The sequence below is a fragment of the Adiantum capillus-veneris genome, chromosome 4 (genome assembly GCF_014529385.1).
Source record: "Adiantum capillus-veneris isolate H3 chromosome 4, ASM1452938v2, whole genome shotgun sequence".
Taxonomy (NCBI): domain Eukaryota; kingdom Viridiplantae; phylum Streptophyta; class Polypodiopsida; order Polypodiales; family Pteridaceae; genus Adiantum; species Adiantum capillus-veneris.
In genome coordinates this window covers 11,285,951-11,306,161 of record NC_140934.1, presented here as the reverse complement: position 1 = coordinate 11,306,161, position 20,211 = coordinate 11,285,951, and the positions used below count along the sequence as shown (strand labels likewise).

The following is a 20,211-nucleotide window of genomic DNA, read 5'->3' as shown; positions in this document are numbered from 1 at the left end:
GCTAGTGTTCTCAATGCATGTAGTCTTTCAAGTTGACTGCATGTCATGAGTGTTGTGTACAATAAGTAGTCTCTTGGAACATGTTGATTGCAGGATAATGCCCAATATTACCATAACGAAGACGTCTATCAACATAGTCGGGGTGGAATGGGCAACCCCATGTTGCGTGTGATTGTAGTAGGCTTGTTTCCAGCCCAGTGTGCATCTTGGGCTATGTGCCTTATCATTAGTTATGGAGGATTCAAAGTGTATGTAAGATCCACATGTCTTGAGTAGTTTTTGTGTTGGCTCTGAGAAAATGAGATGAATGTTGGAGCTGCATTTGGATGGTTTTAGTACACATTCTAATGTTGATTTTTTAGCCAATGGAGGCTGATGCAAACAGTGAGATATCACCAATATGAGAGTGCTTCCCACTCCCCATTTGGACTGATTTGTAAGATGCATGCAGGTTGATATTTGTGGTGATATTTTCTTGCCATTAGAAGTGAAATATGGATTGTGTAAGTCCTTGATAAATGGATGGAGGTGGTTTCCACACGTCTTGCTTTGGTAGTGCTCTAGTGGACATGTATGCCAAATGTCACGTGCACACAAAAGCAAAAAAAAAATCTTACTCAGCTTCTCATCCTGAATGTTGTAAAAGCACACAACGTTCTTTGTAAGTTTCTTGCATCAAATATCATCTTTTGGAATGCCTTGATAAAAGGATATACCCAATAGAACTCTGGCAAAGAAGCTTCAGGCTCGTGTTGGCGTATGCAAAGTAAAGGCTTGTTTACAGGTGCAATCAACTATGCTTGCATCTAAGTGGCATTGCCCAAGTTTTTGAACATTTGCTCTAGTGGACATGTATGCCCAATGCGACATGCTCACAAAAGAACAAAAAATTCTTATTCACCGTAAAGGCATGCAAAGAGATGTGAGGTGAGGTTTCTCCTCATATGCTATCACATATGCTTGCAACTTGAAGGCTCCTGGCACTAACAAAATGTTGAAATGGGCTTAAAAGGATGATCATAAAAAGATTTAAGGACATGGGCTGCTAGACATGGTTGTGATTTGATTGACATTTATGTTTGCAACCCCTTGTCATGTATGCTTGCAATCCTCCACAATTCTCTCAAAATACATTTCACACATGCTCGCATCTTGAAGGCCTACAACATTGTGCAAGACATTTTGAAATCATGAGATCAAATTTCCAGCCATACATTGTTGGAAAGAATGTTGTACTTGAGACTTGTTGTGTATTGGCAGTTGCAGCAAAAAGGTTAAGTACTTGACAAGATACGCTCTATCAAGTGCTTGATTCCAAGATATGTCCAACAATGGCAAGGCTAACCAGCATTGATATGCTTTTAGTAGATGCATACACAGGTAGTTACGGGATGCAGAGCCAATTTGCGCATTATCAATGTTGTAGAGCACCTTGTAGTTTTAATGGAGCATGTTTTCTATAATCTGGATGTCGTCGACAATGAGGATCATGGCAAGGCAATAGTTCCCCTCGTTATGCACTTTCCTTTAAGGGTGAATCTAGGCTTATCCTGGATTCATCTAAGTATATAATTCTCCAGAGGGAGGTCTAGATCTAGTCCTTGCATGTGGAGAGTGAAGGGTGGGATTGTCGTGCTTGGCTACCCACTTGTTGTGTAATAGAGAGGCAAGTTCGGATGGTTTGTATATCTTGGCAGCCTCATAGATGCATCAAATGCTTGTTGCAATGCAACGAAGGCAACATTAGTCACATATGTGTATATAGTGTCTGAGTCGAAGATCATGCCCTCTCCTCCCGTGGAGTCTATTGAAATGTGCTGGCTAGGATGTTGAGACTCCGATTAATGACACTGAACCCAAGCACATCAATGTAGTAAAAGGCCACTACCACATCCGGGTTCACAAGCATGGGCATAAAGCCCATTGACGAGGCGTTCTCTATGGCTTCCTTGCCCATGAGCAGAGTCATAGCTTTGCTAGAGGATGTGTCAGTTGGAGAGACAAGGCAATAGGAGAAGTTCTTGCCCCCTAGAGCCTGGTTGAGCTGCGATGGGAGGCAGAGGGCCCTTTGCCCCATGCTCACCAATCTAGCAATAGCCCCATATTTGCCTTGATTGTTGTAGTTGCACCCAAAAGCAAGTCCGGGGAATGTTGTTGAAGTTCTGTCTACATAAGACATGATGATGATGAGAAGAATATTGGAAACCCAAAGGCAAGAAATGAGAAAAGAAGAAATCTTGATTATCATACATCTACCTATTGAGAGGAGAGTGTGAGTGTCACTGCCAAATTGGCCATGGGTGCTGGCTTGGTTGGTATAGCAATAAGTGTAACAATAAGAGTCAAACTGGCATTTGAGTTCTTCTAAAGTAACCCACATTAAAACTCAGTTTCCATCCTTCTTCTGAATAGCATTGAGTGCGGTTACAAAAGGAAAACTCGTTGCTTTCACCTTCATCATGCATTTCTTGCATGCTTGACGTGTGTAGCAATTATTGACCAAAGAACCCCCATGCACTAGATATTTGTCCAAGGGCCACTAACTAGAAATCTTATCATAGCTAGCTTACTGCGACGACAGACCTTAAAGATGCATGCATAAGTGATGGCATTTGGAGAAAGGCCTACCCTTCGCATCTGCTGCTGTAAACATGCGTGAGCATCCTTTTGACGGCTATGTTGGGCATATCCTTCAATTCTTGCATTCCAAACCAGAAGATCATTATAAAATTTCTATCCTTTTTGTAAGGGCACCACAATCAACATACCTAGTGACCAGCAACATTGAGCATATCCTGTAATTACTGCATCCAAAACACAACATTGCATACAAGAATCTCATCATAAATTTTTGTGGTTTTGTGAGGGCACCACACTTTGCATACATTCTAATCAATGTGCTCATGCCATATGAATTATGTTGTTGCTTTGCAAATTCTCAGCATGTATCCTATGTTCTTGGCACAAATTCTTCTTTTGAAATCAAGCTTCAAGTGTAGTCGGCTAGGAAGCTTGTCGTAATATTTTCTACAAGATCACCAAACAACATACCATGTTAAGCCTTGTGTTTTAAAACAACACGTGTGTGCATACAAAATAGTGCTTCTCAGTTGACCCCTTGTTCATCACAAGCTCCTACAGGTCCCACCTCTTTAAGCTTCTTAGTCTTCATTTTATTTCTTGCAGGCAACAAGCACAACACTTAATTTATCTTGAACCAAAGGAGTCTCCAACATTGTGAAGAGTATACAATAGATTACAAAGCATAGGTAGACTCTCCAACACTCCTTCTACCTGAGGATGACACAAGTGATCATACATAACAGACATGCCACATAAAAGTTTCTTAGAATAGTTCCCCTCACATCTCTTCTACACTCAAGATTTTGGTATATTCAATGATTACAAAATCACTTTGTTGTCTAAACAAGGATCGTATAGAATACAAACCTCATAATAGGTCTCTTTTCCACCTGTTTTATTCAAATATCGAGGGATTGTCTTCAATGATGCGATCATTTTTCCTCATTTTATAGACTAGTTACCCTCAAATGCAAAGACCATTAAGAAAGCGCATCTGTAAAAGATTTACCTGGTTAAATGATGACTAAAATGTGCCATACTATTATTTGCTTGCCATTTTTTGAACATCCAATAAATGCAGCTTCTTTATTCCTGTGCAAAGGCCATTGAAAAAGAAAATCTGCAAAAGAAAAAAATTGTTACAAAAAAAAGACTTGAATTTGTGAGAACAGCACTTGGTTGACACTTGGAACATGCAGTACAAATGAACACAAAAAGGTGCATAAGTTGAGATGGCTTAGAAGAAGACAAGACTGCAAGAAAAGATTATGCTCATACAATTATGAGGAGATTGATACAAGCATGTTCCATTTGTGGTACCTTTTTGTTCCATAATTGCTTCTCTCCCCTCTTTTTAGTACCTGCATACCAAGGATTCTTGCAATGTCCAAAAGAGAATGCCCACCAGCTTTTCGTCATCATATATGGCCCTCTTTAGGAAGTTCCTAGCTTCACACACATACTTGCTGCATGAGACCTTAAACAAGCTTCAACATCATACCTCACAACATTCCTAAAATAAATGTAATCATATCTTAAGAAACTTGGGAAGCAAGTGCCTGCACCAAGGTAAAATCTTCCATAGTCTGTATCTTTGTCCAAAATCCAACTGTCTACCACGTAACATCTTTAAATCTAAGCACTTACATTACAAAGAAACACTCTTAATTTTCTCAAAAGCCTCCAAACAATACAATCCAAAGCTATTGTAAATAGAATGCATAATTATTTAAGAGAGATCAACTCTTACCTGTAAGAAAGTAATCTTGCTCATCACATTAGCTGGCAAGGATAAGACAACATTGTAGGTTCTAATCCCCGAGAGAGAGAGAGAGAGAGAGAGAGAGAGAGAGAGAGAGAGAGAGCATGTTGTAAGTGATTGTGGACATGGGAAGGGAAAGAAGCAGGGTAAGTCAGTGGATAATCTGCCGGAGGGTGTTAAAGAGCGGCTACATCCATAAGGTCTGCCAAGAAGAAAAGCACAAAAGTTGGTGGTCATGGATCCTTCCATCTCATACTATTGCGCGCACACACATGAGAGAGAGAGAGAGAGATATTTCATGGACCTGTGCTAATGACCCACTCGTTGCAAGCCTTGTATATGCCACAAGAATCCATGGCTCGACATGCAGAAGAGTAGCGCCACAGACAGAGAAGAAGAGAAAGAGAGAGGGGGGTTCATATTCTCCCGCTATTTTCTACTTCGAGCCTATCAAAATTTGTTTCACCTTAAATGCCAAGATCATATGCAAGATCTTCTAGTGAGAGAAACCTCCATTTTAACAAATTTGTCACTGTAACGGTAGCCCTTTTCTTATTGGAGGAGCTCCATAAATCCCAAATCCTTAAAAGACCCTCTTCAAACCCCAAATTTCTCCTAATGCATAGAGTGTGTTTTCTTATTAAGCCTATCGACTGAAACAATCCAAGTTGCTTCCCTCGATCAATTTTCAACTTTTGGTATACCATGCATTTTGAAACATACTCTTGTATGTTTACTTTCATGGTAGACCAACAAAAATACATTTCTACTCCTCGAAGAGTAGACTATGGAATCCCTCTTTGCCCTGCATAAGGAGAAGTATGGGATTCATACATGACTTTCGTATTGTATGGGTGATTAAAACATAGCCTATTGCCGTTTGGAACATAACCATCCTTCAAGGTGAATGGTTCTTGTTTCTTCCCTATTGCAAAGGTTGTAATTACATACTTAAAGTCTTGGTCATTAGCATACTCATCTATCATAAAAGATAGATCATTGTGAGTTGCTATAGACACCACACTTACCCTTGGTCGTTGTGAAAGTGCATCGACCACTTGATTGTGCTTCCCAACAATGTGAGTGATATGAAATTTAAATTGCAAAAGAAAACTTTCCCACCTCATTTGTTTGTCGGAGACCTTGGTTTGTGTCATGAAGTTCTTGAGGCTTTCTGATCCATTCGTAGGATGAATGGAGTCCCCAATAGACAGTGTTTCCACGTGTTTAGGGCATATAGAATAGCTAGTAGCTCTTTTTCGTATTTTCCCAATACTCACTTATCGAAGTTGAGTCTTTGACTCTCATATGCTATGGCATGCCCTTCTTGAAGCAAAATAGTTCCAAGGCAATTACCACAAGCATTACATTGGACCTCAAATTGCTTTGAGAGATCTAACAGTGTGATCACACATTGAGATATAAGATTTTCCTTAAGCTTCTTCATAGGCTTCTTGCACTTTTGCAGTCCATGAATACTTAACGTTCTTTTTTGTTAAGTCATGTTATGGGCACACATACCTACAAAGCTTCGTACCTCTTGTAGATTCCTTGGATTACGCCATCTTTTTATTACCTCTAACTTTGTTGTATCCATACGGGTGCCATCTTTAGAGATAATGTGACCTAAGTATTGAATCTCTTGTAGAAAAAATTCACTTTTCTTTTGATTAATGAAAAGCTTATTCTCTCTCACAACTTGAAAGGTTACCTGGAGGTGTCGCTTGTACTCTTCAAGAGAATTTGGATGGCCTGAAGATTTTTGTCCATCATAAGTTTGAATGCGTTTAGAGCATTTGTCAGGCCAAAACTTGTAAATTATCAAATAGATTTTCTACCCGTGGCACAGGAAATCTATTTTTGATAGTGATCTATAGTCGACACACATGTGATATGTGTCGTCTTTCTTTTGCACTAAAAGAAATGGTGAACAAAATGGAGAGGAGCTAGACCTCACCATTCCCTTTCTTTTTTTAAACGAATTCATGCACTTGCCTCATGATCTCCTCTTGTTGAGCTTGTGAAACTCGATAAGGAGGCTTGTTAGGCGGTGAGCTTCTTGATAGGAGCTCAATTGCATGGTCATCATCCCTCATTTTAGAGATAGCTCACTAGGGCTATCATCAATGAAAACATCTTGGAATCCATTTAGAAAATTTAACAACTATAATTCCTCTTGATTCCCTTTATTGCAGGGATATGGTGTTCCCCAATTCATTAGCATCTATGTACATGCTCCTTTCCCTGTAGGTGAAGTAGATTCTCCTTTCAAGGAACTTCATGTTGAAAGCCATGCGGTTAAACTATGGTGCCCCAACGATAACATTCTCATGTTTGAGAGGAAAGATGAAGAAATCCTTTTTGTCCACATAGCTTTGGACATGAAGCCTTAATTTTCCAATTAAGGAAGTAACTGAGACGTCTTGTCCCTTGATCTAGCTCCATTGGCTTTCAATGTATCTCCCATCTCGTGGGCTTGTATGCCTAGCTTAGTGGTCAACTCCGTGGATATAAAGTTGTGAGTTGAACCAGGGTCAAACAAAATAAAGGAATCATACTCTTGCATCTTTCCCCAAGCATAGGAAAGAAGAAATCCTTGGCAATGAGCATCCTCTTTTTGGAGCTTCAAACATAGAGGCTCTAGGAGTCTCATTGCGGGCAATTCTCTTGGGGTAAGGACGATAACCATGGCCTTGATCCCCACACTTAAAACATTTGTGGTCCTTACGAAAAGCTTCTAGCTCTTTAGGAGAGAGTTTATATTTACCTTTGTAAACTCTCTTCTCCTTGGACCGATTTTTTTTGTTGTTGTTGCAATGGCCTTGGGAAGAATTTTGGGCATTGGATTTCCCCTTGGCATCACTTTTGTCTTTACTTTCCATGGGTTTGACATTCCATCTAGACCCTTGTTGGAAATTGATGCCCGAAGCAAACATGGTGTGGTGGATTTCCTTGGTGATAAAACCGGGCCGTTGAGAGTTGACATACTCGGCCATCTTTTTGGGTAATCCCGCATAGAATTGTTTCTTTTGCACGGCAAAGTCTTATCTTTTGAAGGATAGTAGTCTTCAGATGTAAATTCCAAAACTTTTTCACATATTTGTGGATAGACTCATGAGAGAGAAGCTTTAAACTTCACCATTTGGTAAGCACTTTGTCCTTTGCATCACTTGCAAGGAATTGCTTCATGATGGAAACTCGTAGAGTTTTCCATGTCTTTGGGGCTTCGCCGTTGCCACGAAGTCTAGCCCACCATTGACGAGCCAATTTTTGGAAGTGCATAGCTACATGGTGTAGCTTGGAGGACTCTATGAAGCCCTGTCTCCAAAGGCTGCATCAAATTGTTGGATGAAGATCAATACTTTGTCGATAGCACCAAAGGTGCCATCATAGGTGACAAAACAGATACTCTTTTAGAGATACTCTTTTCTCCCTCTTTGAACTTCTTGAGCTTTGTGACCTTTGCCATGCAAGATAAGATTTGCGATGTCCTCCCCTCTTGTATTCTCTAGGAGATTGACTATTGATTTCATCGGAAGAGGAGGAAGGTGAAGAAGAAGGAAAAGAGGGTGACCTCTTTCTTGTCATTTTCTTCCTTTGTTTCCTCTCTTCCCTTTTTGAAGTGATGAGGAGAAGGACTATGGGTTAACCATTTCCTCTTGGGAGGAGTTGGCGATCGTATAGCCCGCCATCTTCCTGGAGCCACATCTTCAAAGGAACTTAAGGATTCATTACTTTCTTGTTCTTTGGATATCTCCTCTTGTATGGGAGAGAGTCTTCTTTTTGGGGTCTCATCAAGAGGCCTCCTAAGCTCTCTCTCCTCTTGGAGAGGAAAGGAAATCCCATAAGCACAAAGTTGTTGAGTAACTTCGGCTTGCAAAGCGGGGTTGCCCATAGTTTGTTGCAACTTAGTGACAAGATAATTAACAAACATGGGGGCATCATCATTAGTACCTTCATGTGCAAAATCAAAGTTATCAATGTTCATTCTACTCTCTTGATTATTGTCAGCCATGTTAATTAAACTTATGTGTTTACTTAGTGTATGCTTTGGCACTTCAAAACATTAGTTGCTACTCCTCTTAGCCTTTGAAAATAGGCACTTAAGTATCTACACCTACGGCTCGAATTAGTTGATTATAGAGAGTAGTGGAGTGAGTCTAACATAGAGAAGTTGCCGAGGGATAGCTCCTTTCGGACTTCTTATGGCTCAATAATGGTAAAGCCGTAGACACATCTAAAAAGACTCCATTATTAAGACCAAAGCTCCCGAGGTGTGCACTATATCCCACATAGTGGGCTCAACAAAACCGATAATAGATCCCATACCCACTTACCCTAATATAGTTAACAAAAACAACCATTAATAGGCTACTTAAGGACCTCTCTTCTTAAGCAAGAAAAGAGAAACCAAATGCTCTGATACCAATGTAATTGAAATGGCCTATGAACTTTGAGAGTAGTGGAATTAGGAAATTAGGTGAAGCACTTTTGAGAGATTACTTTGTGAGCATAGCGGGTGAACTTGATTGATGGTAGCAACATAAACATGGTACTTGATTAACTTGGCATGAAAAATACTTTTGCAAAAGGGAGGGAGTTTAGAGGACATGACAATAGTTGAGGACCAGATTCATATGGAGCCGGTCCCCCCTCCAATAGGCGTTTGTATTATAGTTTCTCCCATCAAGAGAGACTTAGTACAATACAATATTTGTGTTCCTTGTGACCTACGTGATGCAATGAAGATGGAAAGCTTCATGCATCACAAGCATAACATAAACTTGCAGAAAGCATTAACTATCCCAAGGCCTCAAACACCTTCGAAGGTGGAGAGAGCTAGCGGGGAATGAGGATAGGGAAGAGGAAGAAGAAACATTCCATAGGAGAAAGAAATAGTTCATCACTTATCATTACTCTTCTTGCTATCATACATAATAACATAGTAATGAAGATGGAGAAAATGGCAAGCTTAAGCATTGAAGCATGACTCTTGGTTGGATTTGCATTCCATAGCCAAGTGTGTTGGTCTAGGCTTTCACTCACAAGCTTGGACAAGGAGGTGGTGTTCCTCAACTTTCACCAAGTGAGAATGGCCTTGCAAATGAGTGTGTGTGTGGAGTATATCCCCCTAGCACCCCCCTTCCTTGCTTTGGGCGAAATTTCTACATGATGCAAGCTCTCTCCCCTTAGCCAATCACATGCAGCATGCTGTCAAGCACATGGGTAGTCTTTTGACAAGTGTCCTCCTTACCCCTTAGAGAGAGAGAGAGAGAGAGCTTGAAAATATCTAGATATTTGTTAGATGGAAGTAGAAGCTCATTGGACCCCTCTTTAGCCCAACCAATAGCATTCAAGCACACCATGTGGTTAAGCTTAGTGAGAGTCTGACATGTATTCCATGTGCTCTTTTAGAATTCCCCTAACTTTGAGATTTTTATGCATAGAAAGTTTCTCAAGCAACTTCCTCATTAAGTGTGTAGGTTCTCTTTTTGACTCAAGCATCTTACCCCCCATGCATAGCAAGCTTCTCAAGAAACTTCCTCATTAAATGTAACAAGTACCTCAAGTACCTTAGTCATCAAGCATGACAAGCACCTTAGGTGGAGTTCCCACCTCAAGCCCTAGCTTGCTTAAGTTAGGTCGGGTTTCCCATCTCAAGCACAGCCCTAGCTTGCTTAAGTTTAGGTCAGGTTCCCACCTCAAGCTTAGTCCTAGCTTGCTTAAGGTCAAAGGACTTTTAACATCAACCATTGGAGGTCTTTAATGAAGCTAACCCTAAGGTTTTTTAAGCTTCATTACTTAACCTTGGTCTTTGACAGACCATCTCTCATTTGCGCCCCTTTACCATTGGCCCCGTGTTGAGATAGATCCGTAAGCACATGTCTATATTCTAACCCTTGTTCCCATTTATTATCCCTTATTAAATGATTAGTTTAATATGAGAAAATCATTTGGATTGGTTAGATATTAGATATTTAATGACACGTATGGTAGCCTATGGCACTACGCTCCTGCTCTCTTCCACCTCTTATTACTAATGTGCTTTATTAAGTTACTCTAGCCGACTACACATGAAGATCTGTAACCTCCTCTGAAGTCTGTTGTGATGCTTTCTCATCTGAATGCCACGTATGTAGTCTAAAGAAATCAGTGATCTTCCTTTGTGAGTATTTCCAATTGTCTCGTCTCCTCCAGAGGCTCTCCCTACGTCTACGCAGCTCCAATAAAAATAGCCCAAGGCATCTCTGATGATGTTATCTCATAACTTTGGCCAGTGGTCCAAAACCCTCTGTGAATGGACAGTGGAAGCAAGGGGTTTGAGGGTAAGAGGCGCCATGCAGCCGCGGAAGGCAGCGCTGTTTCACTAGTACTATTATAAAAGGGGGAGGGATTTCACCCCCCCTGCCACATGGTGCAATTTGCTTGCTCCGGAAAATGTGGCATGCAAACCTGGCAACACAAGTGTGAGAGAGAGAAAGAGCAATACACTGTACACGCGAGCTGCAGATCCCCACGTGCGAGGAGCAATACAGTGTTAGTTTGTGTACATGCGAGCTGCAGATCCCAACGTGCAATACAAATGTGCCACGAGCGTCAGCACATAGCAGACAGCAATTTAATTAGCGAGCGAGCGACGGAATAGCCACACGCCGGACATGGGGGGCCGGATGCAGTTGGTGGTGGTAATGACGACAATGATCGTACTCATGATGGGGTGGCATGCCCAATTCACAGAGCAAGGTGCGGGTTTTATAATGAGTGCCTTTGCAGCTACGACATCGTCCAGCTTATTCACTGTGGCGAGCACGATGGACGCACAGCAAGGAAGGTGTAGCGCTTGCCATTGGCCAGTAGGCAAAGCAAGGAAGGGTGCAGCTGCCAGCGCTTGCAATGATCAGAATCTCGCCATCCATGCTTATGTGCGCATGACAAGAGGTCACACACACACACACACACAGAATCACGGTGACTAGTATTCGGGAAAATCATTTTACTAGACATACAAAATTCCTTTCCTTGAATTTGCCACGAGGAAATTTTAGAAAAATAGGTTTGTGTTTTAGGTTTATACACTATTTTGTCTATTTTGGGGTGGAATTTCTCCTTTGTCCCTTGACCTCAACCAGTATTTCTGAAATTGAAAAAGGCACGATATTAACATTTTTCCCGAAGACTGTAGTAGCAGCACCACCATGTCTTGATGCATGAGGGTTGTTGAGCACACCTAGCTCCCCTATATATCCCACCCATGAGTCCTTCCTAGCTCCCAGAGTATCGTCGAAGCTGAAGCAAAGACCCCTGCACCTAGGGTTGTTTCTGTGAATGTATCTGTGACTTGTTCTATTCCAATGTTCTACATTCATATTTTCAAGTTTGTGCATGCATATAAATGTCACACACACGAGAGAGAGAGAGAGAGAGAGAGAGAGAGAGAGAGAGAGAGAGAGAGGCTCCCTTTCCGACACAATTGGAAGTTGTCGTCTTCATAAGGTGTAGGTCTTGGTAGTTCACATGTGACTACATGTACACGGACATCCAAGATTCAATGAATCTGTGTGTGTGTGTGTGTGTGTGTGTGTGTGTGTGTGTGAGAGAGAGAGAGAGAGAGAGAGAGAGAGAGACGTTCTGAGGTTTGAGGCCTGCAGCAACAAAGGCCTTGAAAACTATGTACAATGGATTCTTGCAACTGAAACCATCCCCCAGCTTTCCAAATAGCTCCATTCTCTCTCTCTCTCTCTCTCTCTCTCTCTCTCTCTCTCTCTCTCTCTCTCTCTCTCTCTCTCTCTCTCTCTCTGCTTATCGATGTCCATCTTGACCACCCGATTGGCAGCCCGCATCAGAATCGGTGCTCGAAAGATACATAGGTTTAGTGTGATGGTCCCCCTTGCAGCCAGCCAATGTTCAAGAAAAATCATTTTTCCAAACATACAAAAATCCTTTCCTTGAATTTATCGAGAGGAAATTTTAGAAAATTAGTTTTTATTTTTGGGTTTTAAAACTAATTTTCTCCATTATGGGTTGGAATTTCTCATTTTCCTCTTGCCCTCAACCGACATTCTGAGATTGAAAACGGCATAACATTAAGCTGAGACACATTTTTCCCCGAGCACTAGAGCCTCTAGGCCCTACTTCTCTCTCTCTCTCTCTCTCTCTCTCTCTCTCTCACTCTCAATAAAATCTGACTTTTGATCCTCTCTCTCTCTCTCTCACTCTCAATAAAATCTGACTTTTGATCTAAGCAGTGATCTCGGATCTCTGTAGGAAGTCCCAAGGTAAACCGCTCAATCTATTCTTTGAACGAAATCTTCTTAAATGAAGAGGATGGTAGAAAATAGCTCCAGAATCTCTCGCAATATGCGTCCAATGTATCCTTCTTGGTCATCCAAAGATGGTTCCAAGAAGTTCGTGTGTCGCGTTCGTACTCTCGAGTCAACCAAAAAGAAATAAAAATACTTTTAAATTTCAGTCATTTAAGTGGCGGTCTTGTTCAATAGAAGCGTGGACCACCCAGTTCGAGCATTTCCCTTGAAGTAATAGGTAGCCCTCTGAATCTTGGAGTTCTATGAGTAACACCCTCCGAAGAAAACTATATAAAACTGTTGTATGAAGGCTTTGGCCTTCAAAGCATCTCGATATCCAAAAAATGTGTCAAATTTAATTGACTCTCTACCTTCTTTAAACTCTCCGACTTTATTTCTTTTATCCTCCAAAAAGTCATATTGGTTGTCTTGATAAGAATTCTTCTTCTTTGCATAAAAGCTGTTGTCATTAGAGTCCGAACTATCCGAAGACAAGTCCTCTGTAGAACTATGAACATCTGGGCGAGATTTAAACTTCTTTGTCTTTTTCTTGCCCTTTTTGAACCTTTTCTTTTAGCTTCACTTTTTCCCTTTTCTGTCTTCTTTGCTCGAGTCAAAGGAACTAGAAGAACTACCAGAAGAAGAAGAAGAAGAAGAAGAAGAAGAATTGGGTACTCCTTCAAATCGCACATGCTTCTTCTGCTTTCTTGCAGAGAAAAATTTAAAGTGATGACCCAAATAACCCGAGAAGTCAGTGCCTTTCTTTTGCTTCTTGTTGTGATTTTTAGCTTTGTTCTGTGAGTCAAAAAGCTGAGAAATCCATGCATCAACCACCTCTTCTAATTCTTGCTCTGTCAACATCCTTGGAGTAGGAGGTTTCTTGAGTGCCGGTTTGAGGGGTGGTTATGTTCCATTTTTCTTAAACTTGGGAATGTGTTGCTTAAGGGAATAGACTAAAACTAAATTTCCTTTCTTGAAGATTTTGGTGATTAAGTGGGAATCAAAAAACTGTTTTTGTTTCCGCTTTTGTACATAGATGTGAGCTACAGCAATTAGCCTTTGCTCATCTAACTTTTCCAAATCTTCAAGTCTTTCTGACAATTCATGTCTAATCCACTCAAGATTTTGTGCTACCCTTAATGTCGGCAATAAAAATTCTATTGGCAAAATGATGTCCAGACCATAAACAAGGTTAAAGATTCTCTCTCTCTCTCTCTCTCTCTCTCTCTCTCTCTCTCTCTCATGGGGGGGCATGCTTATCGAGGTGTGCGATGTATGATTACATGTCCAATTTGACCACCTGATTGGCGGGTGCATGTGGGCCGATGCTCACCACAAACCTAGGTATATTGTAATCGCACCTAAAACTTTTGGGATTTATCTCTAAATTTTAAATCTAAAGGAGAGAAAACGTACAAAATTTAGAGAAATTTAGTGTAAAAACCTTCAAATTTAATCAATTTACCTCTAAAATTTCACATATGTAGGTTTGCCAAGTGTTTTGAGAACAATTTTTCGAGCACTGATATGAGTGCAAGTATAACCCTCAAGGCTTCTACCTGTTGATGCATCCATTAATGTTGTCAACTTCTTACTCTCCTTTCCCTATATCTATATAAACATAATATCTATACTGCCTAAAATAGAGGGAGGGATCCGGGGGCCCTGCCACATAGCGCAAGGAGTTTCGTCCGGTGGTGTTCTCTACAACCTCGACGATCAGAGGTAGACAAAGAGACAAGGAGACGTGCTGACCAGCGTTAGAAAAAGAGATACAGAAAGAGAGAGACAGCTCAGGGGGCCAAGGCTAGAAACATACATTTCCCTATTTCTTTTCCCTATGTCTATATAAACATAATATCTATATTGTCTACAATAGAGGGAAGGATTCCGGCCCCCTACCACATGGCGCAAGGAGCTTCGTCCGTTTGTGTTCTCTGCAACCCCGACAATCAGAGGTAGACAGAGAGACAAGGAGACGTGCTAACCAGCGTTAAAAAAGACACAAAAAGAGAAAGGTGGCTCACGGACCAGGGCTAGAAAAATACATTTTCCCTAATCAAAAAAAATAATGGCAAACTAGAAATTCCCATCCGAGCTCATAGAGGGAAAGAGCCCTTCGAGCACAAACAGTCGAAGGTCGTCGAGAAGCTTTTAGGACAAGTGTCTAGACTGACTCCCTCAATGGCTCGCATGCGGTTGCCAACGTATGGTAGCCTACAACGCTACGCTCATGCTCTCTTCCACCTCTCATTACTAATGTGCTTGATTAGGTTACTCTAGCCAACTGCACATGCAGACCTTTAACCTCCTAGCTTGATTACGAGCATCATGAGCAGGCGATGGCGATGCTACAACAAGCCCTACAAGTAGACTCGTCCTAGCTTCCATCAAAGTCTCTCTCTCTCTCTCTCTCTCTCTCTCTCTCTCTCTCTCTCTGCCATCATTTTACGGACACAATTAATTCCCTTCCATGATGAAGGAAGATCTTCTTTTTCTTGCACAACATCGGACCAAGGACAAATCTTGGCTCTCTCTCTCTCTCTCTCTCTCTCTCTCTCTCTCTCTATATATATTTATTTATTTATTTATTTTATTATTTATTATTTTTATTTTTATTTTTTTCCTAATTGAAGAAAAGTAAAGGGAAACTTGAAATTTCCAATCGCTCAGAGAGCCGGAGCCCTTTGACCACCAACAGTAGAAGGCCATCGAGTAGCTTTTAGGACAAGTGCCTAGGCTGTCTCCCTCAATGTCTCACAGACGGCTGGCAATGTATGGTAGCGTACGACGCTATGCTCCTGCTCTCTTCCACCTCTCATTACTAATGTGCTTTATTAGGTTACTCTAGCCAATTGCACATGCACATCTATAACCTCCTCTGAAGTCTGTTGTGATGACTGCTCATCTGAATGCAAAGTATGTAGTCTAAAGAAATCAGTGATCTTCCTTTGTGAGTGCCTCCTATTGTCTGGTCTCCTGGAGAGGCTCTTTCTACGTCTACGCAACTCCAATAAAAATAGCCCAAGGCATCTCTGATCCTCTATCTCACAACTTTGGCCAGTGGTCCAAAACCCTGTGTGAGAATAAGCAGTGGAAGCAAGGGGTTTGAGGGTAAGAGGGACCATGTCATAATAAAAAGCTACAATGCTTCAAGACTCCAGACCCAAAGGAGAAGCAATCAAACAGCAAAAGTTGTAGGCAAGATGCGCAAAAAGGCTATATACCTTAAGGGCAATAGTGCCATCAAAAAACAAGGCTTTTCATGATGATTAAATTCTTCGGTGATTATCTCACATCTAAATTTGAGAGTGTGGCAGATCACGGGTAGCTGGTAACGAGCGAGGTTGGAGACATCAGAGGGAGCTCAACTAAAAACATGCAGTATGCATCCTTGAAGCACGCTTCGAATCAACCCACGAAGCGAGATTCAAGGGTGGATATAACTTGAGGCCTATATAGTTACATGGCTGCACAATCGCTTCACAAGTAGATGCTTTCATGCGCTGTCATTGGCCTTGGAGAATCAGCTAGCAGGTTATCCCAATAGTGATCCAAATCATCCTCACTAGGAATCTTGATAACTAAGGACTTTTCAGAACTGCAAATATCCTGTGAAGTCAGCTCCAGGTCATCTAGCAAACTACTGCTGGCTCCACCCTCCTCACCAATCACGTCTGTTGCTGCGTTGTCGGAACCATGGAATTGGACAGAGGCTGGAATGGAAGATAGCAAGCCTGGAGGGTCTGCAACACATTCTAACTTGCTACCAACTTGGAAATCATCAAGCTCTATGTAAGACCGCGATCCCACCGTATCATTTGAGTAGCTACGGGCAGGCCCATCCTCAGACATGACTTGCTGCCATGTTTCACTCCACGAAAGCTTCACAGACCGCCTTGACGATGGTAAAGAGTGGGCAAGGCTGCTTTGTGTAGTTGCCACATCAAACGAACATAAAGTGGAGGTGGGTGATCCATGATTCATATGTTGATCTTGTGCTGAACTACAAGAACTAGACTCCTGCTGTCCAGCCTGGTCAGATGCACTTGTGCTTCTGCTTGATAACCTCCATGAATTGGGCCACATCAGACCTGCCTGTCCTTGCAGTGAGTTCTCCCAATTTTGGAAGGAATTTATGAGTTCCATCGAAGTCGAGCTTTTGAACACATTACTCTTGGGTTTATGAGAGCACAGTGCACTATCGCTTTGTGGCAACGAAGATGAAATGAAACCGCCCAAGTCTTGCTTCAGTAACATGGTATCCATTAAACTCTGGTTAGAAGATACCTGATCACATGTAGATGCAGGCTTCGACAGTTGTGAAGAAGATGGGGCAGGCCAGAGGCCTTTAGCTCTGAGAGCTGATTCTCTCGCCAAGCGTGCTTCAGCTTCGAGGCGTGCACTCTCCCATTGAGTCATGTGGCAAATTGATGAGCTGCCATGGCTACTGTTGGGAGACTCTGAAAGCCTGCTCGTATCAGAAATGGGGGTCTTAGGCTTGTGGGTTGCGGGATCTAGGCCCAAGTTTATAAGCCTCTTCTTCAGATGTGTGTTCCAATAATTTTTTATTTCATTATCTGTTCGTTTGGGGAGATGGGCGGCAATGGCAGACCACCTGCAAGGAAAGAAGCAAGTGCAAACAACTGACTTAGGGATCCAAGCCTCTTATGATCCAAAAAGTGTATAAGGAGATTTGCTTTGCTTGATATACTCCAAAATGCAGCCAGAAGAGAAACAAGCATTATATACGCTATGCTGCTGACGCAGAAAAGGCAGCAGCTTCACTGAAGGAAGTGCACCTAAATATGCTTGAAATTCAAATGCATCTTACTGGGAACTAGCAGGATTAATATAATGCACCTTTGCTACCAATCAGAATCAGCATTCAAATCATTGACGGACTAATTTTACAGTTTGGGCTCATATGCAAAAATAAACTATTTACCTGTTGCCGAGCAAAGCATGGAGCTGAATGATGGTTTGCTCCTCAAGAGCAGTGAACTCTCCTCGCTTGATATCTGGTCTCAGGTAATTGGTCCACCGCAATCGGCAGCTTTTACCACACCTCAACAGGCCTATAAGAACCCAGAATCACCAATCAATTAGGCATATGAAGATCATCTAAATGCAAAAACATCATCATCCTTTCATGGGGATTTACAATTAATCCAAGGCGTAATATACAAACCAGCTTTCTTGGGGAGAGCTCGCCAACTTCCATGGCCATGCCTACTAATGTAGGAGGCCAGCTTCTCGTCTTCGTCCGCAGTCCAAGGGCCTTTCTTCAGCCCTACTTTATCGCAACAAGGGGCGCGTCCCATAATAGGAGTTAGGAGCTGCTTATAGGATTAATCACGGGCCTTAGAATGTTTCATCCTAATGGGACAAGGCTCGTTCCGCTGCACCTGTTAGTAGTAAGTACTACTGAGTACACACTTCTTACATAGCAGTTGATGGACCGCTGCACAGCTGCTGCGGCTGCCTATGGAGCCCAGCGACGACCTGCAGACAAAACCGGCGACTGCCTGCAAGCATGTGGACACATCATGTGGATGCAGGCATGGTGTGTGTGTGTGTGTGTGTGTGTGTGTGTGTGTGTGTGAGAGAGAGAGAGAGAGAGAGAGAGAGAGAGAGAGGGTTATATGCTATCCAGGGAAGGCAGGAAGGAGGAGTGAGGCGGAGAAGACAGAAAGAGACCTTGTTGGGATGAAGCTGTGCTGGGGCCGGGGGTCACAAGCTAACTGATAATATAGCAGAGACAAGGGGGGGAGACTTGGAGAGGAGAGCGGCAGTCAACCGACGGTGATGAGAGAGGGAGAGATTGATTAGCGGACGCATGTGACAACCGTCAAGTGTCGGCCGTCGCGACCCTACCTGGTCGCGGAGCGCAGGAAAAAAGCAGGACAGTAATAATATAAAAATAAATAAAATGAAATATAGACTATATAGTAGTCTATAGTAAAGTATAATCCTATACTAGTTATATACATATATACTTTGGAATGTTGAAATATAATAGATAGTAGGTATAGGTGTGGAAATGGGAGTCAACCTAAAGCAAGCCTGCCTGCCTACAGTAGGGATGGGAATGGGAAATATTTCTGTGTTTGTTGTTGGAGACATTGGTTGGATGCTTGTTTTCTTTTCTTTTTCAACCTTTCCACGCGGTTTCATTTAACCCTTCTCCTCCCAGTCAACACGCTTTCGCCACGTGGCCCTTCCCCTTTGCACGGATTCTACGACTTCCCATCATCACCCATAATTTCGTAAAATCCAGACTCTCTAGAGTCTCATCAGGATTCAGCGTCTGAGAGCGATGCCAGTCTTTATCCAGCCTTTCTTGTGACGTCCACCCTTACATCCGTGCCCCCCTACGCAATGCATGCATAGATAGGATACGTCATACATGGCTTGCCGCTACTACTCATCAGGACTCCCAACAGCACTCGACTTCTCCACGAAGTAGGAGTCACTTAGTCGACCTTGACCAATAAATACTTCGTTATTTAGAAGCACTAGTACAACGGTGCTGCCGCCTTCGGCGGCACTGCCTCAGGCAGTGCTATGCGGATTTTCTTACTTTAGACATGCCAACACTATCTATACTATCTGGAGAGACACCATCACTTAGCATCTATCGAAAAACGTCCAAACCTCCTTGGTCCTGCCCAAGCTGGACATAACTTGCCATTAGTGTATTCCAAGAGAGGACATCCTGGACACGAAGCACCTCAAGCATCTTTTGTGCTTTATGAAGTGCACCACATTTGGCATACATGTTGATCAAGGCTTGCTATATGGATTAGGGCATACACTTGCATGCGCCTATATGGAGATTTAACAACACCACGGTCGACTCAGCCGGTGCCGACAAACTCCATGTCATTAACACGACCTTGTCCGCCTAAGACAACATTAGCAGGGCACCTCAAAGAGAGAAAGAGAGAGAGAGAGAGAGAGAGAGAGAGATGGGGGGACAGGGGCTTCGAAAGCCCTCAACCATTGTAGATGAGGAGGTGAAAAGAAGTGGGCCTTTTCTTGAATAGCAAGGCTTGAGAGGTTGTGAGAGGTAATTGAGAGCAATGCAGAGTGCACAATACACAAAGCCGGTGGGATAAAAAAAGACAGTGAACATCGAAAAAACACTGGAGGTCACATTTGGTAACACGTGGTCCCTTACTCCTTTTGCGGTAGTGACATCTCTCTCTCTCTCTCTCTCTCTCTCTCTCTCTCTCTCTCTCATTGTCTCGTCGAGCGACCAAATTAGGTCGGAGGTTTGGTATTCTTTCCTTATCACTGCCTACATTGGGTGTGAAATCTCAATCCTTATTTTGAGCTTTGGCTCACCGCAATGCACTCTCTCTCTCTCTCTCTCTCTCTCTCTCTCCTGTCCTCCATGCTCCATGCAAATCCTCTTTCTCTCTACGTGGACACAAAGCCAATGATTTGACGCTCACACCAATGCTCTCTCTCTCTCTCTCTCTCTCTCTCTCTCTATATATATATATATATATATATATATATATATATATATATGTTCATTGCAGAGTGCTCAAGACT

The 20,211-nt window shown here is 42.3% G+C and overlaps 2 protein-coding genes across 3 annotated transcripts; both read right to left on the bottom strand.

Moving 5' to 3' along the window:
- Positions 1-1,180: 1,180 nt before the first annotated feature.
- Positions 1,181-11,755, bottom strand: LOC147458703 (aspartic proteinase nepenthesin-2-like). 2 transcript variants are annotated; one of them, XM_086510143.1, is made up of 3 exons: positions 3,904-11,755; positions 2,629-3,703; positions 1,181-2,162 (listed from the first exon to the last, which is right to left on the bottom strand). In XM_086510143.1, the coding sequence occupies exons 2-3, from the start codon at positions 2,721-2,723 to the stop codon at positions 1,805-1,807; spliced, it is 453 nt and encodes a 150-aa protein (XP_086366269.1). In that variant the 5' UTR covers positions 2,724-3,703; positions 3,904-11,755; the 3' UTR covers positions 1,181-1,804. The 2 variants fall into 2 exon arrangements, with proteins under 2 accessions (XP_086366269.1, XP_086366270.1); XM_086510144.1 differs by having other exon boundaries at positions 1,181-2,166; positions 3,904-11,754.
- A 4,100-nt stretch (positions 11,756-15,855) lies between these two features.
- Positions 15,856-18,388, bottom strand: LOC147458702 (uncharacterized). Its single transcript, XM_086510142.1, has 3 exons — positions 17,840-18,388; positions 17,597-17,726; positions 15,856-17,266 (listed from the first exon to the last, which is right to left on the bottom strand). Exons 1-3 carry the CDS (start codon positions 17,970-17,972, stop codon positions 16,132-16,134), a joined length of 1,398 nt encoding a protein of 465 aa, XP_086366268.1. The 5' UTR covers positions 17,973-18,388; the 3' UTR covers positions 15,856-16,131.
- Positions 18,389-20,211: the final 1,823 nt, after the last annotated feature.

Coding starts and splice junctions, on each gene's coding strand:
- LOC147458703 (XM_086510143.1), bottom strand. CDS start 2,723: ATGATCTTCTGGTTTGGAATGCAAGAATTGAAGGATATGCCCAACATA. Junction 2,163..2,628: donor TACAGCAGCAGATGCGAAGG/GTAGGCCTTTCT, acceptor TTATGTAGACAG/AACTTCAACAACATTCCCCG.
- LOC147458702 (XM_086510142.1), bottom strand. CDS start 17,972: ATGGGACGCGCCCCTTGTTGCGATAAAGTAGGGCTGAAGAAAGGCCCT. Junction 17,727..17,839: donor AGCTCTCCCCAAGAAAGCTG/GTTTGTATATTA, acceptor GGGTTCTTATAG/GCCTGTTGAGGTGTGGTAAA. Junction 17,267..17,596: donor CATGCTTTGCTCGGCAACAG/GTAAATAGTTTA, acceptor CTTTCCTTGCAG/GTGGTCTGCCATTGCCGCCC.